The sequence below is a fragment of the Seriola lalandi genome, unplaced genomic scaffold (genome assembly GCF_002814215.2).
Source record: "Seriola lalandi dorsalis isolate HSWRI2012SDOR001 ecotype SW California unplaced genomic scaffold, Sedor1 jcf7180002054894, whole genome shotgun sequence".
NCBI lineage: Eukaryota > Metazoa > Chordata > Actinopteri > Carangiformes > Carangidae > Seriola > Seriola lalandi.
Genome location: NW_019525446.1, coordinates 78,344 through 100,943, shown reverse-complemented (window position 1 = coordinate 100,943; position 22,600 = coordinate 78,344). Strand labels below are relative to the sequence as shown.

The 22,600-nt window shown below is 44.1% G+C and overlaps 2 protein-coding genes across 10 annotated transcripts in view; one reads left to right on the top strand and one right to left on the bottom strand.

Moving 5' to 3' along the window:
• The window catches only part of LOC111672158 (suppressor of tumorigenicity 7 protein homolog), a 49,990-nt gene extending 43,445 nt beyond the window's left edge, over positions 1 to 6,545 (top strand). For 8 of the 9 annotated variants that reach the window (XM_023429484.2, XM_087180166.1, XM_087180165.1 and 5 more), the window contains 6 exons: positions 51 to 123; positions 807 to 909; positions 1,302 to 1,452; positions 1,558 to 1,650; positions 3,182 to 3,324; positions 5,855 to 6,545. In XM_023429484.2, the coding sequence (XP_023285252.1) occupies positions 51 to 123; positions 807 to 909; positions 1,302 to 1,452; positions 1,558 to 1,650; positions 3,182 to 3,324; positions 5,855 to 5,950 (659 nt within the window). In that variant the 3' untranslated portion in view covers positions 5,951 to 6,545. The remainder of the gene's footprint in view (positions 1 to 50; positions 124 to 806; positions 910 to 1,301; positions 1,453 to 1,557; positions 1,651 to 3,181; positions 3,325 to 5,854) is intronic. The other variant, XM_087180164.1, reaches the window with a different exon arrangement.
• wnt2 (wingless-type MMTV integration site family member 2) lies at positions 6,358 to 20,662 on the bottom strand. The gene is made up of 5 exons (XM_023429488.2): positions 20,179 to 20,662; positions 18,989 to 19,209; positions 14,515 to 14,792; positions 13,900 to 14,164; positions 6,358 to 8,397 (listed from the first exon to the last, which is right to left on the bottom strand). The coding sequence occupies exons 1-5, from the start codon at positions 20,259 to 20,261 to the stop codon at positions 8,192 to 8,194; spliced, it is 1,053 nt and encodes a 350-aa protein (XP_023285256.1). The 5' UTR covers positions 20,262 to 20,662; the 3' UTR covers positions 6,358 to 8,191.
• Positions 20,663 to 22,600: the final 1,938 nt, after the last annotated feature.

Below are 22,600 nucleotides of genomic sequence, written 5' to 3'. Positions count from 1 at the left end.
TTCTCCCCCCCTCTGTCTCTCTCCATGTCTGCTTTGTGTCTCCTCCACAGATATTAGCTTACCCAAATCTGCAACAATATGCTACACAGCAGCCTTGCTCAAAGCGAGGGCGGTATCGGACAAGTGAGTATCGCTTTCCTTCAGCTACAATGCTCAAACGGGGAGGGGGGAGGGGTTGGAGGGGTTGGAGGGGGGGGTGACATACCTGTTCTGCTATTTGTGAGTTTAAAATAGAGCTGATGGTATAATACAGTTACACTAGTGGTGCACAGGCAAAACAATACTGTCAGGGGGTTTTTACATTTAGATCATGAAACAGTCTCAGTGACAGACCGCTGTCCATCAGTCACCATGACAACTGTCCCTCAGACAAAGGCCCTGTTCAGACCTGGTATTAGCATCCATCTCAATCAGCTCCTCTGAATCAAACAGTATAAAACGTTATTCTCTCTCTAAAAACAACATTGCATACGTGTTTATTTGCATATGAAGTCTGGGAAGTGAGAGCCGATCACAAGCGGAGACGCTGGAGACGCCGAGGTCTGAACGGGGTCGATCGACGTCTGTCATTGACCCGGCGAGCAGGAGGAGAAACGTGCGAGACGAACCCTCAGCTCTTTAGCATGTCAGAGATTTACGTGATGTTGTGATGCAGCTGTGTAGCGTCGGTATCCAGCGCTGCAGGAGTCGCTTTTCAAAATCACACTGATCATGTAGTGACCGAGTGAGAGTCCTGATGTGTGTGTGTGTGTGTGTGTGTGTGTGTGTGTGTGTGTGTGTGTGTGTGTGTGTGTGTGTGTGTGCAGGTTCTCTCCAGAGGCAGCGTCCAGGCGAGGGCTGAGCACAGCAGAGATGAACGCAGTAGAAGCCATCCACAGAGCGGTGGAGTTCAACCCTCACGTCCCCAAAGTGAGTCTCGGAGGGATGCTACACACACACACACACACACACACACACACACACACACACACACCTGCTGAGCTCATGCTGTCGTCACGAGCTCACCGTGTCACACAGCCACTGACATGACACGCGACTGGCTACGAGGAAGAGTTGTTCTTGCCGGTGCGGACGCTAAATGACCTTTGACCTCTGTGGCTGAAACCTCTTGTCACTCATCAGCTGAGTTACAGCGCAACATGAACTTACAGAGTCTGTGATGGTGACGTCCATGCAGCTTTAGTTAATGATAAACATATTTCCTACAACTTGACGTACGATCCTATCCTGTTCATCATCATCATCATCATCATCACCTGTCTTTGTTCCTCTCTCCTCCTCTTCCTCCTCCTCCTCCTCAGTATCTGCTGGAGATGAAGAGTCTGATTCTTCCTCCAGAACACATCTTGAAGAGAGGCGACAGCGAGGCCATCGCCTACGCCTTCTTCCACTTGCAGCACTGGAAAAGGGTGGAGGGGGCGCTCAACCTGCTGCACTGCACCTGGGAGGGCAGTGAGTACACACACACCTACACACACACACACACACACACACACACACACACACACAGTTTCTGTCTCATCAGCTGTCCCTCGTTTGTGTGTGTGTGTCTTGTAGCGTTCAGAATGATCCCGTATCCTCTGGAGAAGGGTCACCTGTTCTACCCTTACCCCATCTGCACAGAGACGGCCGACAGAGAGCTGCTACCCAGTAAGAGACGCCCTGACACACACACACACACACACACACACACACACACACACACACACACACACACACACACAAAGTGTAATATATTCAGTAGCAGGCAAAAAAAAACAGAATTAATTAGTAAAAGTTTGTGTTGGAGTTTGTTTTATGAGATTAATTCATATAGAAGTAACGATCAGTTACAGCAGCTTTATTCACTGTTCTTACTTTGAGTAATTATGTGAATTCCAAAGTCTAGCACAGAAATGTGGTGGTTAGATTCGTCATTAATAATTGTGATGACGAGACAAATTCCTAAAGAGAGCGCTGTGTGTGTGTGTGTGTGTGTGTGTGTGTGTGTGTGTGTGTGTGTGTGTGTGTGTGGTCGTTGGCTGACGTGGACTGTGTGTCGTCCCGCTGTCTGCACGGCAGCTCGTCTGTCCTCACACAGAAACCCGCTCCTGATTAATTTGGCCTCCGGCCACCGGCAGCGACACACACTGTGTGTGTGTGTGTGTGTGTGTGCGGCAGGGTAGATGTTTGTTTACCGCTTGTTTCGTCACGTCGCTGCTGCAAGTTTAAACCCCCAGTTTATTTTGAAAAGGGGAAATGATTCTCCCACATCTCTGTAAAATGTGGAGCCGAGCAGACGTTCACTCACCTGTCACTCACAGCGGCCACGCCCTCATTTATACAGAACTTTGAGCCTTAATAAAATGTAAACAGGTGAGTTATATAAACAGTTAACTTCAGAGACCAGAACTGTTTTTGCACCAGGCTGTAAACATGTTTATTTCTGCTGTAAAGTTGGACACTTTAAGACTTTGTGGGGACTGACTCTCTGTTGGAGCCAGACTCTAGTGGTCGTTGGAGGAACTGCAGGTTTTGGTTCGGCGCTTGGACTTGACCCTTTGCAGCAGGACTGAAGAGAGTTCTTTAAAGCTTTTGGCCACAGCTCTGAGTGTGAGGTGCTGCAGTGTCGAGCAGGAGCCGTGTGTGTGTTTACAGTGACCTGATCAGACGTGTCTGTTTACATACGACTCCACTGAGCAGCTTGTTAAATCACTTTGAATGAAACAAGTTCATCCCCCACAAATCTTATTAGAGACTCACCCGACCAGAAAAATGCTTGTTTCTGTGTTTTTTCCTCTTAAGTCGACTCTTATTTAGTGTGTGGTTTATTTTTTTTAAGTTTGACCTCAGAGAGATACCCAGACTTTATTTTTTTCTTCTGGATGTTCTTTCTCCTCTAAACCCCGAATGACCGTCTGTTCTGGGGATTTTCAGCTTTTAGTTTCAGCAACTTTAAATTCAGGAACTTTATTTTGTTGCAGACTTTGAAAATTGAAGCATTTAGTTAAAAACATCCTGTAAAATAAACTATTTGCTGCACATGTTGTAACTGAAATCCAAACTTTAAATAAATGGTTATGAAGTTCATTTTTGGATGTGTGTGATGTCATTGTTTGCTCTAAACTAACATTATGTCATGTGTTTGTGTGTGTGTGTGTGTGTGTGTGTGTGTGTGTTTGTCTGCGCGTGTGTGTGGAAGCAGTGTTTCACGAGGTGTCAGTCTACCCAAAGAAGGAGCTGCCCTTCTTCATCCTCTTCACAGCCGGTCTCTGCTCCTTCACCGCCATGTTGGCTCTGCTCACACACCAGTTCCCCGAGCTCATGGGAGTGTTTGCTAAAGCTGTGAGTACACACACACACACATGGACACACACACACACACACACACACACACACACACACACACACACAGTAACTTCTCCTCCCTTCTCTTGAAGTTTCAGAATCAGAGAAAATGAGACTTGTCGCTGTAGGACATCACAGCTCTGTGTCTATTCAGCAGAGAATGAATTCTGAATGGTGTCGGTGACCTCTGACCTTTTCCCCTAGCATGAAACTTTCCTCTTAACCTTCACTTTGGTCAACGACAAGGGAGCAGCATCAGTTCCATAACATCAGCCGGATGCATGAATATTAATTAGTTGCCCTCTGACCTCTCCACGGATGTCTGTTTTCCACCTCATAACCCAACAGCTGCATTAATATGAAGTTTGCTCCAAACTGATTTGAATCCAATGACCCCGTGACCTTTCCTGCAGCGCCAGCAGCCGCTCGGTCAGACTCGACATTTGAAAGTCATTTAGATTGTTCTGCAGGCCCAGTTTTATCATGCTGTGCTGCGCCAAGCCAAGAAGACATGCTGCGGCCTCACGGCGGGGGGAGTAACCGACGTTTCATCACATGCTTTACAACCCGGAGAGGAGCGCTGAGTTCAGTTTGGAAGCTGTTAGATAATTAATTTCTACAGAAGCTGCTTCAAGTGAAACATCAGGGCTGAGCACAGAGCCGCCTGCAGCGCCTCCTCCTGCAGCGCCTCCTCCTGCAGCGCCTCCTGCTGCAGCGCCTCCTGCTGCAGCGCCTCCTCCTGCAGCGCCTCCTGCTGCAGCGCCTCCTCCTGCAGCGCCTCCTGCTGCAGCGCCTCCTCCTGCAGCGCCTCCGGCTGCATGTTTTCACAGCAGCCAGTGGAGGGCGCTGCCTCCCCTGCCCCTCCCTGCAGCGCTGTGCTGCTCCCCTGGAATGTGGGTGAGCTCATCTCTCCCCCCTGATGTGACACTATCAGCATCAACCATCTACCTGCTCAGACACACACACATATAGACACAGGCCTGTGTATTCATACTATAGGTGTGAATATAGGTATCTACCAATCAATTTATCAATCAATCTGAAACTTTTTTTTCTCTTTTTAACATTTCTCCGTGGATTCCTCAGCAAACACCATGTGTCGTGCTGCCGTGTTTGTAGCTGCTGTTCAGGTCGTCATCTTCTACCTGAAGTGATCACATGACAGCTAGCGGTTACGAGTGCACAGTTAGGTGACCTCATGTAGTTCCCAGCCTGGCTCCGCCCACCTCTTAACCTGACAACAGGTGCGATCTGGAAGTGGAAACGTGTCCGACCTGGGGCCAGGTGCATGAAAGAGAAGTTGGTTACAGAATGAGCCGAGACACGTAATTTAACATGAAATAAAACCAACTTCACGGAGCTTCATTCATTATCCTCATTATAAGTTTTGCTGTTTACACCAATAAGTTTTAAATTCATAAAGGGAAATAATTGCGTTAATGTTCAGAAAGTTTCCTTTAGCATTTTATTATTTATTGTGAGACATTCGATACTATTTTAATATTTACTAATCACAGTTTTAGAGCCACTGGAGCCAAATTAAGACGTTTTTAGTCTCAATAAATGAACACACCCTGTTCCGCCTAATAATAAGTCTGGTATGGACACGGCCTCCCTGCTGTTTGTCCTCATGGACAGTCTCTGCGCTGCTCGCCCACACACACTGTTCACACACACACACACACACAGACAGAACACACACCTTCACTTTGAAGCTGAAACACAGATGCTGTGATACGACGTGCGTCTTTGTGCTTTTCAAGCACACAAACCACCGACGACCAGCAGATGCATGCGGGTGGAGGAGAGCGCGGCGCAGACCCTGTCGTGGCTTTTATCTGCTGTCGGACAAAGTGGGAAACCTCCATGACCTCCATGTTGCTCTGGTGGAGCCCCTATCATCCCCCCACCCCCTTTGCTGGCTGTTGCCAAAACACCAAGCAGAGACTGAGGCCTGACAGCGAGCTGCACCGTCCTCACAGGAACGGTGGAAACGTTTTTAACCCCAGATCTATTTTGGTGTTAAAGAGACGACGCAGTATAATAAACAATATTCACGTTTGATTAATCAATTAGAGAAGTGACCAGAAATTAATCGACAACAACCAGTTCATCTTCGAGAAAACAATCCTAATCCAAAGTCCACTTCAAGTTCACTCTTCCAGGCCTTTCAACCGCATCACACTGTCTTCATCAGCAGATGGAGTGTGTTGATCACCATGAAAGGTTTTTATCCGCAGCTCCTCGACGACTTCTCCTTCACGTTGGCTCGAGAGTGAAGCGGGAAAGTTCATTCCCAACATGGGAAACGGTCGCTTTTCAAGGTCCACTTACTAGCTTCTCGTCCCTGAGCTTTCAACTACAGACAGGTGACTAAATTTAAAGGAAAAATCAATAAGATGTTGGGCCACCAGGAACAGAAAGCTGCTCAGGTTTCACGAAGAGTGACTCGACTCGTGGAACTGTTTTATAGTTTGTGTTGGATGTTACTTCCTGTTGACTGTTGGTCGTGTCTGTGTCTCTGCAGTTCCTCAGCACGCTGTTTGCTCCTCTCAACTTCATCATGGAGAAGGTGGAGAGCATCCTGCCGTCCAGCCTCTGGCACCAGCTCACCCGCATCTGACCCCGATTCCGACCGCACCCAGGAGCAGAGAACCAGAACCCAGAACCAGAACCAGAACCGGGAGCCGACCTCCACCCAGACAGAAACAGCTGAACTGAAACCCAGAACGCTGCATTGGACTGAACTGACACACTTTTGTGCCAAGAGTTGAAACCAAACGGAGAACAGGCGACAGGACGAGGCGCGACACGCAAAGACAGCGACAGAGGAATCCAGAATCGGTTTTGACTTTATTTGATAGGTTTGCATTTTTTTATTTTTTTTTGTTTCTGTTTTTTTATTTTTTTTTCGATCATTTCAAGCTGTTCTTTTGTTTTTCAAAAGAAAGTGATAAATTGCCAAACCACACAGAATAGACGGCGACGACAGGAGGAAGCGTCAGACACAAAGAAAGCAAAACAGAGGAATCCAGAATCGGTTTTGACTTTATTTGATATGTTTGCATTTTTTGGGTTTTCAATCATTTAAAGCTGTTTTTTGTTGTTCAAAAAAAAAGAAAAAAAAAAGAAAAAAAAAAAAGGTGATAAATTGCCATCATTAAAAAAAGTGAAAAGACAAAAAAATACAATAAAGGACTTTTTGTGTATTGCTGCAAGCAGCTTCTTCCCGCCATTTTGATTCACACACAGTTTAACAGCAGAAAAAAAACGAGCGCCATCAGCAGACGGAACCATCGGCCGGAGCCGCCGGGTGTTCGACATGTCATCTGCATGTTGGACAGCGGCGTAAAACAAAACCCTGGTAAGTTTTTAAACAGTTCATCCTTCACATGTTTCTCTCATCTTCTGACGCGTGTTTTTCATCCACAAACTAACGTCTCACTCCACAGGAAGAGGAAGCGTTTTCACCAGCACTGACCTCAAGTCTGAGACGAACCGGGTTCTGGTTCTGAGACACCAAAAGCTCAAACGTGATGAAATGTGTCTGAGAGGACCAGTGTTTACTACAGAACATGTTTACTACAGAACAAGCTGCGCTACTTTAGAAACTTGAACATATTTTTGTCCTTCTGGTTCAGACAGACGCTGGTTTTCAGGTTCATATTAATCAAAGGTTCGTTCAGGATCGTGTCATTGTGATGAATATAAATACAGACTAAACAAAAGAAACAAAACACACACAGCTCAAACAAGTCTCATCAGTGTGATAATAGATTTTGCTGTCGGGACAGAAGGATAAAAATCGTCCAAAAGTCTAAAACAAAAGTGTGAATTTGAAAATTACCAGTAAAGATGTTCAGTGTTCTTGATTTGTAGGAAAAACTATTAAAAAAAATAAAATAAAATCCTCACTGATTTAGTTGCTGTGATCTAGGAAAATGTCACAAAACTGCAAAAAAGTAAAACAGGAAAAGCAAGCAAAGCAGAATTTCAGTGTGCGGCCACATTCCCAAGTCTCAGCGGTTACCATGGCGAAGTGTGATGTCACTAATGCTGATGTGAATCATCATCAAAGAGTTGCAAGAAACCAGCAGAATTTTTCTTTTAATGCGTCACTTTGAAGCTGCTGAACGAACAAAAACAAAACAGACTCGTTTTGTTGCAGGAGGAGTGGAGTCTGACAGTTAATGCTTCCATTCACTATATATCTGATTTTTAATTTACACAAGCACATATTTACATAATCACAAACAAAGCCCTGTCTGATCTGACTATAAACAAGCTGTGTCCACACTCCAGACTAATTCAGACTCTCGTGTTTAAACCTGGACGCAGGATGAGCGAGATATTCTGAGGAGTTCAGATTTTTATCAGCTCACAGACTCTGGTCGTCCTGTGTCACGGATGGTTCTAGACACAACACAAATAAACCTCAGACACTTTTTACGGACTTGAGAGTAAATAAATACAATGAGAGGATAGAGGATTTGCTGCGTCGCTAGATGACACAGGACAGGAATTTTAGCTTTTTAGAAACCAGGTTTCAGTGTGAAGGAGTTTTTATCTATTGATATACTTTAAAATAAATGCACAGCTCACTAGTGAACCGGTGGATGAAGCTTCTACTGATCATCTGGAAGCTAAAGACGGCGTGAGTGAAGAGGAGTCACCTGCAGAGCCAGACCTCCACGGAGAAGCCACATACCTACTGTGTGATTGACAAAAATATCCTGTGAGTGTTGCCTGTAATGTGACGACAGAGGGAGGGTCTGCAGCCCAGCAGGAGAGCGGTGGTAATGGGAGCCAGTGTGACTGCTGGTTTAGTAGTGGTCAGTAGTGTTTGGCGGCGGCGGCGGCGAGGTCACGTCTGGCCCTTGCAGGTGTGGACGTCGACCTGCTGGTGGCAGTCGCGGCAGTGCACGGCGCAGCACCAGTGGAACTTGCACTCGCACTTGGTGGTGCGGCTGACCCGCGACGTGTCATACCCTCGACCGCAGCACATCACCTCGCAGCCGTCCACGCCGCGGGACGTCCGGTTACAAACCCGGCCCCCCGTCCCCATCGAGCCTGGAGCCAGAGAGAGAGAGAGAGAGAGAGAGGTCAGTTTGGTGTAGAGAAAATGTATTTGCTTTTATAAAATATTCAAACTCCTTATTTCATCTGGCTCTTTAAATTATAACAGGGAAAAAATGTAAATCCATTTTCTTGCTCTTTTTAAGAAAAGACTGCAAATTTCTGTCTCGACTTTCTATCACTGTCTCTTTGCATCTTTTAGCAGGAAGAAATATTTAACACCTCAGATCTTCTGTTAAAGAAAACATCCCAAAATATCCCAATTATTTTCTCATCAGCTGAAATGTTGGACAGAAAGAAGATCAATCTCCCTCCACTAGTTTGTGCAAAATATAAATCAGTCCAAATGCAAATTTAAGTCTTTGAACGCTCCTTAGATCAATGTCCACACCCTCAATTTTTTGTTTAATTATTTCTCTGTCATAGATTCAAACTGCCTTCTCTCATATAAGATATTTAAATGAGGTATTTATCACACTGATGGCTCAAACTTTCACAAAGACCCTAAACTGACCCTCTTTGCTGTAGGACCCCAGGGAACCCGCTCAAGCACCCTCACTTTGAGAACCACTGCGTAATAAGACAATCGTGACCAAAGGAAAAAACAATTAGCCAAGTACATAAAACACTAGAAATGATACACGTCCACTTTTCTTTCATACGACATTAAAAATCTTTCTGAGACAGGAAGAACTTTTTCCCACTGATCCAACTTTAGTTTTATTCAGTAAATGTAAAAACACATTTCAGTCGTTTCCCTCCAGATCGACGTCGGGACAGTTTGACTCCTACACTGACAATTATTCCAGGTTAAACAGGCGAGAAGCATCCTGGGAAAATCACTCGGGATTTCACAGACATTTCACCGTAAAGCGACCCTTTCCAAAAGTGCAATCAGGAATGTGACCCGGCGAGAATATGAGCCACAATTTGCCCAATCAGAGCGGTTTTATTGGTCATCGGGAGCCAATGGGAGCGCAGTGAGGATGAGACAGGAGGGGGCTGGGTAAGATGATGAACGTTAAGACGACGGAGAGATGAGAGATTGATGATAGGAGCCGTCAGGGCCGCGCTCCCGCTCTTCATCAGCTGTTCATTTTATAGGAGAGACACACACACACACACACACACACACACACACACACACACACACTTCACTGCAGACGTCTGCAGAAGTCACGGTTGTTGTTATGTTTATGTTTTCTTGTCGTCACATCAGAATTATCTGAACAAACCCAAACTATATTTTTAAAAACAATAATAATAATAATAATTAGTACATAAAAAAAAACAGATGAAACAACTCGTCTGTTACTCGACTGAATATTCAAATCACATTAAATCAAACCTATTTATAGAGCACATTTGAAAACAGCAAACAGCTGATCAACGTGCTGCTAATAACAACAACAACACAACAGAAACAAGCCAGCAGAACAAACACCTGTAAATCTAAATAAATACATAAAATTAAAAAGGGTACAAAAGAATCAAGAATCTCTTTTTGTGGAACAAGTTTCACCAGGTGGATTTTCATTGGCTCTGATTTTGAAGACGTCACCTTTGACTCAAGGAAACAGCGACGGGGATTTCTCGACCAAATCGTTAACCGATTATTCTTCTGATTATTTTCTTAATCAAATGATAATGAGAATATTTGTTTAATGCAGCCTTTACTTAAACGTGTGTGTAGCTCTGATATGTTCCCGTGTGAGAGTCACTAACTCTTACATTTAAACTAACTGCTGACACAGCATCAGGATGTTTTAGGGAATTTTTTTGTTTTGTTTGTTTTAGGTGATATCAGCAACTTCCATCAGCTGACGTTAAAAATACGAGCAAGACAGCGAGTGTTGGTTACAGATCGTCACCACATCACAGTCTCACGTTTTTGTCTAATGGCCATGAGAAGAACGTTTGGGTTATCACCTCCAGATTTCCCCACAGATCACGAGAAGTCGGATCCTGTTGTGTGTCGAATTAAAAGATAAGATCGTTCCGTAATTAAGACAAATGCAAAACAAGAAGGAATCAGAACCTCTCCGACACGTCTCAACAAAAACTCACTACTCTCAGCTTCGCAACCGCCAACAGTGTCTGCAGGCGAGGCCGCAGGGCGCGATTACATCTACAGAGTTTTGAAAAGTGTAATAACGAGCTCTAGTGAAGCTGTTCATGACACGAGCGCAGACGGCTGGACAGAGCGCCGTTATCGACAACACACATGCACCCATGTGTTTCCGAGGCGTTACTTCCTGTTTCAGACTGAAGTTGTTGACAGTTGTGAGGGCTTCTGAAATTGTTCATGAAATTAAGATAAAAATAAGGGAAGGAAGTAGTTTTTAAAAATAAGAAAATAAAGGTCTGTAATTTCTGTTTCTTACAGGTCTGATATTTCCTATTCATTTCTCTCGACCTCTGAGCTGCTGTGGTGCAGATGTTCAGCCAGCGGAGGAACGAACATGTTACTGTGTGACTGTGAAGTGTTCCTGAAGGAGAACGTGTGTGTATGTGTGTGTGTGTGTGTGTGTGTGTGTGTGTGTGTTCGTTCAGCTGACTTCTCCTGTATAAATAAAAAGGGTTTTAGAAAAAAAGTGATGCACTGACTTCAAGTACCATCTCGAACATTGTTCTGGAATTTGCTCGTGTTTACATTGTGCTTCACTCTGTGTGTGTGTGTGTGCGCGTGTGTGTGTGTGTGCGTGCGTGCGCACCGTCTCTGCACCATTCCCTCGCCAGGTAATATGTCTGGGCATGACCTGAAGCCACACCCCTCTCTGGCAGCGAGCCCGCCCGTCATCCGCGGTATGCTGCGCTGCTAGGGGTGACATCACGGCCAGAGTCTTCCTCGCAGACCTCGCCTCTCTGCGTCTGCTTATTGAATTAAGATGAGGGGGCGCCGAGAGATGAGTTTAGCACCTGAGCCTCGCCGGGGCCGAGGGAAATTGATTTCACACTTTAAAGAGGCACAGAGGGGCCGTCTCACTATCTCTGTGGGCTCTGAGCCTGTGTGTGTGTGTGTGTGTGTGTGTGTGTGTGTGTGTTTCAGAGTGATTGACGGTGAGTTTGCATGTCTTTGAGAGGTTTTTCAGCGTGCGTGATGGGAGGAAGAAAAAGAGTGAATAACTCAAAGTGTGTGTTTCAAGAAAGATTGCGCGTCATGTTTCTGAGTCTGTGTGTGTGTGTGTGTGTGTCCCAGAGGAGCTGGTCTTTAGAGAGGGAGTGAGTTGGGTTCTCATGAGAGGCCCAGGCCCGACACAGTGTGTGTTTGTGTGTGTGTTACCTCACACTGCTTACATGTACACAGCCCATGAGGCCTTCCTGTCTGCTGTGAAGCCTCTACTTGTTCCCAGACGGGGCCCTGAGACCTCCAGAGGTCCATCAGGAGGTTAGAGGGAACGTGGTTTCAGTAGAATATTTAGGGACGCAGCTGATCTCAACAACACGAGTGTTTGATCGATAAAATGTCAGAAAATAGAGACAAACGCAAATCGGTTTCTGAGCCAAGGTGACACTTTATCTGATCAACAGTCCAGATCCAAAAACAGAAATCTAGTTTATTCTCATGAAAAGCAGCAAATCTTAAAAAGCTCCAACCGGGGAATGTTTGGTATTTTTTTCTTGTAAACAACAACAACAACAACAACATTTGTCATTTTGCTTTTCGGATAGTGACCGTTTAGATACAGACTGTCCATCTACTATTGATTCATTGATTTAGGGTCTTCTCAGTGTGTTTCCTCTCTGTATCTAAACTGTCTCTATCCAAAAGTGAAATTTTTGTTTAAACTGAAAAGAAACTGTGTTGAAAGCTCTGACAAACTAGTAAGTGAACCTTTGAGTTTATATATCTTGTCACACATGTTGATCCCAGAGATCAAGAATAAACTTCCAGGATCTCTGAACATGAAACAGTCTCGCGCTCTAAATCAAAACCCCACACATCTGAGTGTGACGTTGCCTGATATACTGCGCACAGAATACAACACACACACACACACACACACACACACACACACGTCCCAGGTTCCATCAGGTTCCTCGAGCGAGACATTTAAACGTTTCACCTTCGTGCAAACACGTGTGACTGAAACACAACAACGTGCCAATCAAAGCATTGAACTATCAATCTCCCTTAAATAGTGACACTTCACTTTAATATATATGATCGTTTCATAAACGTTAATAAAACACTATAACAGTCGTATTTGTCAACAACTTCACAGCGTTAGTAAAGCCCTGGTGTGAAAGTATAAAATAAGTCTCGGACAAATGCTCTACATTTATAAATGCTCCTTATATGTCCTTACAACTACATCATCATGTGTTATAAACCATTTATTAAATGTTGATGTGCTTACAAATGAGAAATGGGAGGGTTGAAGGACACAGCTTTGGAGGAGAGTCTCACTTTGACATGAAACACACTGTAAACTCCTCTAGTGTGTGTGTGTGTGTGTGTGTGTGTGTGTGTGTGTGTGTGTGTGTGTGTGTGTGTTTCCAGTGGTGGTGATTTATAGTGATGTGTGGTGCTCTAAGGTTTCAGCCTACAGAAGTGTGTAATGGCTCTTAAACTGGCCGACACCCGATCGCCACGGATCATCTGCTGCCTGGCAGGCATCCACCTCCTCTGACACACACACACACACACACACACACACACACACACACACACACACACACACACACACACACACACTCATCATCTTCTCTCTCTCTCTCTCACAGTTTTCATACACAAACATTTTCCTTCTCACACTCACTGTCCCTAACCCTGTCACAGGAAAAGAAAAAAGGACGCCAGCGATGCAGCGGCTCCGATCATGACTCAAACAAAACGCTCAGCGCTGCAGAACACGGAGAGACCAGACCGCTGCAAAGACGCTCTTAACACAAGTCCAACCCACTGCCGCTATAATTACACAGTAAAAAGTATTTGTCGCTCAAAGAAATCCGCCAACATCAAATCCAATTGTAAAAATAGATTCAAAAGATTCAAGTTCATCCTCTGAACTTGTGATTCCACCGGCTTCTCCTGCAGCTAATTTCCACTTCTGACACGTGATCACTGAAACGCCGGTTTGAGATGCCAAGAACATTTAAGGTTTTGTTTGTGTAATTCAACCAAATGTTTTTGATCAAGCGTTTGAAAACCCTCATGACAAATCTGTTCACACCCGTCCCCCTCTCGCGCTGAGGCGTCTCAGCTGAACTCTGGAGTTCACTTCTTCGGTTTGGTTCATTTGGCCAGGTGAGAACAGAGTCATTTGAGCTCAGGTGGAACCAAATAACCAAAGCAACATGGCTGACGTTTCAAGTCCCGGGGCCTCTAGAAGGAGAGCGAAAGCCTTGCAGAGGCTTGTTTTAGTACAAACTGGTGGACAAGACAATGTTTTTCTGTTTAAACGCCTTATTTCCAGTAACAGGTTGTAATCTGATTAGTCAGCACGGTGATCGTCTCATCAGATCCTGCGGTTGAAAGACTGGGCTGTTTACCTGACTCATGGTCCCGTATGCAGTAGTCTGGCGAGTCCTCAAAGTACACCAGGTCGTTCTTGCTGGGTCGTTTGAAGTGTGCGTGCGCGGCAGTGAACCCGGTGCCGTACTGGTTAACGGCGACCTGCACCGCGCCGTTGTAGCGCTTCCGCAGGTGGTCGCCGGTGCGCCGGAAGTCGGCCATGGCCAACCAGCAGGTCCGAACGCTGCACGAGCCGCTGACGCCGTGACACTTACACTCCAGGGTCATGAAGCGCTTCACTGCCTGGAGAAGGAAACAGGAAATAACTTCAGAGGAACACAAGGTGTCGAGAGCGCCGCGTTCAAGCTGCACATTTACTTCTGAACTCCAACTTATTCAACTGTGATGTCATAGCGTTAAAGAGGCACAACAAGCTGCAAAACATCATCCATTATCAACACAGAAAAGATGTGTAATAGTTTAGTTGTTGTTGTGGTTGTGTTTCTCAAACCTGAGAGTAATATTCTTATTCTTATAATTTGTAACTAAATCAAACTTTAAATTTGAACATTTTATTTCTAAATTCGAACATTTTTCTTTTCATCAGTGCTGCAGTGATCTCTACAGGTGTGCGGCTGTCAGGTCGTCCTCACCTTCCTGCCGGCTCGATTGTTGTGCAGGTTCATGAGTGCGCGGGCGTCCCTCTCCTTCCTCTCCTTGGCGTCCACGAAGGCCTGGCTGAAGCGCATGGCGTGCTCCACGTGGTCGCTGCAGCCGCCCCAGTCGAAGGAGCCCATGGCGTCCCGCGACGAGCCCTTCTTAGTGGGATCGCAGGAGCAGGAGTCCAGCTCGCCTTGGCTGCAGGCTCGCGCCAACGTGTAAACCACGCCGGCTGAGGAGATGGCGTAGACGAAGGCCACCTCGCGGCTGCCTGTGCGGAGAGGACGAGATGTTGTGAACGAGAGAGCGCACAGAAGAAACGAAGGCGGGTAACACACGGGAGAATCTGAGCGGTTTGAAAATCTTAATGATGCTCAAAATGACAATACCAACACACAGATGTGCAGTAGGAATCTTTACCTAAGCTAATTCTTAGGTTAGCGTGCTAGCATTCGCTAATTTGCAGTAAACGCAGCGTGTGACTGAGTTCTGCAGGTATTTTAAAAATCAGCAACGTTTACACTTCATCCTGTGGTGTTGACGAGAGCGTACCACGTTTTTAGAAACTAGTGGCTGTTCTGTTCAGTCTGAGCCCGACGACTCGTCTCCAGAGCCGTGCAGCTAGTGTGGCTGAAAAAACATGGAGCTGAACACTGGCGTCAGAGACTAGCGACATATTCTTCATCCAAATACTAAAAACCAAGAGTTTAGGATTTAAAAAAATCAGTAAATTCTATGGATCTGAAATGTAAATCAAACATAAAACTTTTATTCCATTGATCTTGAATCTGGCGTTGCCTGACCCCGGCTGTCTGATGTTTGGCCTCCGCTGCTACCTGTATGACCCGTATTTGTTGCCGTCTGTTAGAAGGTTTTATTTCATGCAAGGTCTGAAATTAAAAAAAACAACACACAAAAAAAACGCTTCATCTACCTCCAAGATGGATAAACATCTAAACGTTTACCAGCAATGCCCTGATATCTGCTCTTATCTCCCTCTACATGTAACTGATGAGAGATCTGAGAGGGATCAAAGGCCGAGGCACAGAAAGAGAGTGTGTGTGTGTGTGTGTGTGTGTGTGTGTGTGTGTGTGTGTGTGTGTGTGTGTGTCTGTCTGTAACCTCTTCTACGAAACTATGACACATGTGAAAACACACACAGTGACGTCAGTGAGACGTTGACGTTTAAAGCTGCAACTATAATTTTACATTGTTTTTATCTACAAAATATCAAAGATAAAAATCAAACTGTGTCAAATCTCTCTGAACTTCCCTCTTGTTTAATTTGTCGTACTCTTAGTTTTGCATCAGACTACAAACAGGCTGCAGTCGGGATGCACGGGGAGCTGAGAGGAAAACCTGCAGACACGATTCAGGGCCAGAAAACCTCTTTATCACTGGGGGGAAAAACCCTCTTAATTTGTATTTTATTTAACAATGTGCAACTAAAATATTTTTCTAAAAAGGAACCTCAGTTCTGTTCATGGAAAAGATGCATCAGCTATATTCTCTGTCACTTTAAGTATCAGGTTTCTGCCAATTGAAATAAATGTGACTTTAAAAGAAAAAGGTTCATAATAACAACAATTTAAAAACTATAGTATTTCTCTTGTTAGACTCTTGGTATTATGGAAACTATAATAAATTCACCATTTCTTATTTTCTAGATCGATATAAATGTATAAATTAGTTCATTATTGATTAAAGGACCCAGGACTTCAATCTGAACTCAAACCTGCCTCATAATAATAAAACCAAAGTGAAAAGCTGTAAATATTCACTTTAAGAGAATTTAAATTATTAACTATTTGATATTTTTGTTTGACAAATGACTTTAAAATATTAGATTAGACTCCTTTTATGATTTTAGTGGAATACACATTAATACGGACACTAGCGTTGGGTGTGGCCCATGAATACAAATGTGTCGACTGAAGAACCAAGAGCGGACACTGATTTGTAATCTTTACTTGCACTATTTTATTTTAATTCTTGCACGGCTTTAACATTGAGAATTTTGTTTTTTTTGTTATTGTTGCATTTTTGTTAAAAACAGTTTTGTAGAAAAACATGTTTCTCAGTGTAAGGCAGCAAAAACTTTGAAAACTTAAAAGAAAATAAAAATACAAAGTTCTGGCAAAGATATACATATATTTAGAGATATCAGTGTGTGTGTGTGTGTGTGTGTGTGTGTGTGTCCCAGTCCAGCAGCTAAGTTGAGCGTATATAACGAGGTTAATGAAGGGGACGCTGAGAGAAAAACTCTGGTGTAATTGTCTGAAATTAGCCCGCTGACATTGACAATAAGGAGCTTCTGACGGCGCCTCGATGTGCCATGATAATGTTGTGTGACACGGCCGGGGCCCGGCTGGGAGGTCCGAATACCACACGGCCGATTAGAGGCCCCAACATGAAACAGACTAAGTTGAAGGATCCGCCTCGCAGGTTAAATCTCAGGGCATGGGAGAGGAACATCAGGCCGCCAGGTCTCGATGATCCTCCAGCAGCAGTAAATAAAGATTATGACTTGTTATAAGGAGTCGTTGCGGGGGAGGATACAGACTGATTTTTTCGCTCCTGAGACGCTGACACTTCTGATTTGACAGAACGCTTTTGTCCCGACGTCTCATCCGTCACAGACGGTGACAGGTCGCTCGTTTCTTGTTAATCATTTCAATCCCTGATGATGCCACTCGCACTTTACTGCTCGGGTCATTTATCACATTCTTTATAACTTTTATTTTCAACTAACCCCCCCCCCAAAAAAAAATCTGTGACCGTGTCTCCTACAGCTTTTTAAGATGTTCAATAAATGAAGTGTCTTCTCCTGCAAATCACCAGAGAGCATAAACAGTGCTAACAACCCGGTGAGGATCTTAAAAGTGGGGGATTACCTGTATTTAGAAAGACTCAACATTTTTACCATTTCTCACTTGAACGAGCTGAGTGGAGAGAAATTCGCTGAGACAGTAGCCGAGGCGTAAACACCACTATGATAAAAACTGAATCAAACTGATTTAAATATCAACTCTTTATCTTTATGTCACCGATACTGAAAGAATAAACTGTACAAACCTTTTTATTACAGAAACATCTATGGATTATTTCTTTCAATTAACTGATTAATCGTCTCAACTATAAAATGTCAGGAAATACAGAGATGAAGGTGATGTCTTTAGATCGGATTGGTTTGTCCAAACAACACAAACAACAGAGCAAAACCCAAATACATTCAGTAAAATCTTATGATGTTATTATGATATTTATACTGATACGTGACTTAAATGATTAATTAATCATCAAAAATGTTGCCGATTAGTTTTTCTCCCGCTGACAAATCCCTTCAGGACTAAAAACTGAAAAACCAGAAGTCACAACATCACTGTAACAAAAGCAGTATAACGAGCACCGAGTAACATGTTAGCCTCCGACTCCAGACCAGACTGACGGAGAAACCAGCCGGCTGCAGCGACATGATAGATGTACAATTGTAAAGTGAGACGAGGTGTGGAATGTGATCCGACCTGAGAGGGAAAAAAAGGAAAAAGGAAAAAAGAAAAGAACATATCTTCGAGGGAACTATCTGTTTTCCCAGAAAGCCTCACTCCAACACTTCAGCAGTAACTTCAGGCATATGGTCAAACATGAGTGTGTGTGTGTGTGTGTGTGTGTGTGTGTGTGTGTGTGTGTGTGTGTGTGTGCGCGCGCGCGCTGCAACACACATGATCACGCAGCGATTCATTTCCCCAAAATAAAAGGTGCCAGCAGCGCACAATGACCTGGAAACCCAAGCCAGGATATACAGTAGCAGGCAATCTACTCAGGGACTTTCTATTCTTAGTGTGCAGTGTTTGAGGCACCTGACAAACCTGCCGAAGTCACTGTTATCACGAATAAGATGATTTACACACTGTCTGCACCTCGTCCCTGCGTCTGTTATCATCTACAGCATTATCTCAAACCTGACGTCCTTTATTCAGACATCACATGTTAAAGTTATATCCAAGACACGGAGTCAGATGATTGTCTCATTTTCAAATAGAGGTTCAGGTTTGAATGCTCCGAAGTCCACGACGGCGAAGTCCCGAATTTTTAACAGCCGTAATTTAATGTGACATCAATCTGATGTCTTCAGACAAAATGCATTGAGACAAAGGGAGCAGGGAATTAAGATGGACATGATTTTTTTAGGTCTTTGCTCTAATTATAAGAGCTTGAATGCTAATTCTTAAAACCTAATGTGTCAAACCTTCACTTTGCTCTTGCTTATCCTGCAGAGGGATCAGAGGTCGACAGAACTGAGAGAGGCTCAGTGACTTTGTCGAGGACACTTCAGCAGGTAGGACGCTTGCTGAACACGGAGGTCCTCCAGGTGAGGAGCAGCCCCTCCCCACTGTCCCCAAATTTCCCAATATAATGACTTTTAAAAACCTGCATGAGTTTAACCCCCCCCCCCACTCCACTCACTGCGTAGCAGCAGGCGTCCGAACAGGTTGTGGTCCCTGGCCGTGGTGTTGCAGTTCCAGCGGTGGCTGCGGAACTGATGCTGGCACTCTGAGATCCAGTCCTTCATCCCGGCCCCGATGGCCTGCATCACTCTGGGGTGCTGGCGGCACAGCTGGCGCTGCTTGTTCACCAGACCAGGGATGTTGTCGCACATCACCTGGGAGCCCAGGGTGCCCATGTACCTGCGGGGAAGAGGAGAAGACGAGAGGAAGCTGAACACATTTACAACAACAACAACAACAACAACAACAACAACAACAACAACAACAACAACTAATATTTGCAAGGGAGGAAATAATGCAAGACTGGTGCAGAATTTGATCACTGAACTTTCTCAATGAAAATATTCTGACAACCACAGTGTAAATAACTAAGCATGCCTGCACTTCCAGGTGGCTGCAGTATAAAGAACAAACACTCAACCTTTGTAGAGTGATTGGACACTTAAATTCTACAAACAGAGAAAACGATGAAGTAACGAGGCAGAAAAACTCTCTCCCAACAAGTCCACACTCCCCGTGTACCTGCGGAACAAGGTGGTGAAAGACCGGGAGGGAATTTGAACTCTAGCAGGCTGCAGGGATTCTCTTAAACGATTAGAGGGAGAGAGAGAGAGAGACCAGAGCAGCAAGAAAGAAAAAAAAAAAGGAGCTGAGTGAAATTATCTGTTTAAACAGCATCTCAGTATCACAGGCAGTGTGAAGTTTGGAATTTGGAAACAGAACCTTTGCAAACATGCAATAAAGATTCAAGAGAAAGACAGCAAATAAGGAGAAATTAAATTATATCAAATGACTTTATCCTGGAAACGTATCTGTCCAAATGTTCAGTCTTCAACAAGCTGCAAAAATACAGGTAGGAAAGCCGAGGAGGGAATTTAGTCTCTGAATCTCTGGGAAATTTCTCATTAACCAAAGGAAAACGGAAACTGCTTTACAGGTATTTTTATACATGAAGGGAGAAAAAAATTACTACAAATTTATTTCACACCAATTATATTTTACTATAAGATTATTTTTCTGCCGAGATGAATTAAAACGTGCGCATTTTGTGCGTCTAGTTAAACCAAGAAAGCTTTATATTCATCGGACAGGCTTTTTATGCAACTGCATTTAAATGGAAACGTAAATATTAAAAGGTGCAGTACTTACCACCAGGACGCATCGACCTCGGCCGTCAGCCAGCAGATTGCTACAGATAAATAAAAACATATTCCACTTGGCAATAAGTTCATATTAACCAATCTTTGGTCCTTTATGGATCTGGACGGAGCATTTCCACGGACGAGAGAAAAATATGAAAACACAAGAGAAGAAGTCAGAACTTGTACAAATCTGCAGATCAAGCTTGGATTAAAAATGGATCAGAGGAGAATTGGTGGACGGAAGTTTTGCGCGTAAAAGCCATGGCCGGCTCAGACTCTGCTGCGCGGTGGCAAAGTGCTTATGAGGAGGGGGGAGAAAAAAAAAAAAGTGAAGAGCGACTGTCTGATAGTCCAGCAGAGATCCTCAGTGGAGATAGGCAGATGATGTGCTATCAGGTTTAAATTGCTTTACACAAGGGGTGGGCAGAGTCCCGTCTCAGGAATGAGGTGAAGAAATGAGATGTCTGAGAGTATCTGTTCAGGCTGGTTTGACACCAGACAGGCTTGGCCCGCGTCCAGACCTGGAGATGTGGTCCAGGGCTGATGGGGCTCCGCGCTCAAACTGCACCGACGCGTTCAGGGAAGGGAGGATTCGTCCCGCGCCCTCAGCCAATGACAGTCACCAGGAAAATGAGCGCAAACCCGCTTAGATTCAAAATCAAAGGGGGCAGACAATCACGTTTATGTCCCGAAAGTTGACTTCGAAGTTGAATTCTTTTAGATTTTCAGAGAAATGTCCCCTTTCGCGGGATCAAGACGCAGAGATTTATTTAATAACATAATGGATATAATAAAACACCACAGAATGATAAGCCTGCGGTTCCCATATTAATTTCCTTAATTCCCCATATAGCCTATTGGTTAGCTTTTCTGATCAAAGTCCGTGTGTACTTAAAAGGTAAGCCATACGTAAGTGACGCACAGGTGCTAAATATTTCTGATCCCCAAAGGATGACGCATTGTTATTTTACAGGCTTATACAAACCATCACTCAGTCATACTAATAACTCAGGAATGATGGTCCAAAAAAAAAAAAAAAAAAAAAAAAAACTGCACCGATTCTCCCAAAGCAGCACCTAAAGGTGATGTGTCCATTTCCATTGGATTATCTATCACAGTCTTTTTGAAGTCTCTCGGGGAAATCTGTACCGCTGTCACACGGCATTTCCTCCATCTTTGATCTAGCCCGGGTGTATCTGGAGGTCCGGAGACCCTGACCAGATGAGATTAATGGCCAAATTGGATTTTTTTTTTTTCCCCCATGATCCCCGTGGAAGAAAACCCATAAAACAACAAGGAGATTTAGATCGCCCTTCGCGGCTCTTTTCAGCCCATCGAACACGACTTTTTGTTTTTTCGCTGCTGCGGTAGTTGTAATACTCCTGGAATATAAATCCAGTTTAATTGGAGTAATTTCACTGCCTTTACCAAATCGCATTAAGGGTTGGTCACTGTATTTGCACTGCAGTGTTGTAAGAAGAGGAAGTGGGCTAAGCCGAGTCGGGGGGTCACGGCCTCAGGATAGTGACTTTAATTCACCTGGAATTAAGTTTGAAGTGCAGCAAGTCATCTGAGCTAAATTCACTCAAACAGCTGAGCCGATCATCCACAAACAATCAGGAGCTTCAGGAATAATAAAAAGGTGAACTAGGCTGATGTGATCTTTTCAGAAGGTCACGGCGGTTTTCAGAAGTGAAAAGGTTTTCTGAAATGCTACCACTACTTACTTCCTGAATCTTTAGAGCCTCTTTACTCTTTGTGTCACTGTTAGGAAAGGCAGTGTCAGTTTGGGGCCACACTGTCTGACATTATCTATTTAAAAGCCTGAATCCAGGAGTGTAAAAAATGCACCTATGAGATGTTAAATCTCACCATCTGAAGCTCACTAATTGACATGTTGTATCTTGTTTGATTAACAGGCACCAAAAACTGAAATTTACTGATGGTTGATTGCTCAATATCAACACCATACTGCTTCTGCATAACTTCCCCTAATATGACAAATTGTTGTTTTTACTTTACCACAGATTAAACACACTGGACTCAATGTGTTAATAACGAGCTTCAGAGGCGTTGGTAGGCATTTTTTTTCCTTTCTTTTTAACTGTGGAAGGAGCCAGGCTGTTTCCATCTGCCTCCAGGCTGAGATTAATCAATCGCCTCCTGGTTCCAGCTCTACATTCAACGCACAGACTTGATGATGAGATGAGATTCATATTGATCGTCTCATCTCTCAAGGAAAAGTTAATCATGTTTCGCACAAATGTTGATCCCTAACTTCAAGGTATGAAAATTATCATTTCTCCTTTAAAAAAATTATTAATTTTCAAGGAGTTGCATTTTGAAGTCAAATTCTCTCTTTTTAGTTTGACTGTACAAGAAAATGCTCCTCAAAACAAACCTTTAATTTCCACTTAAACCCTTAAAAC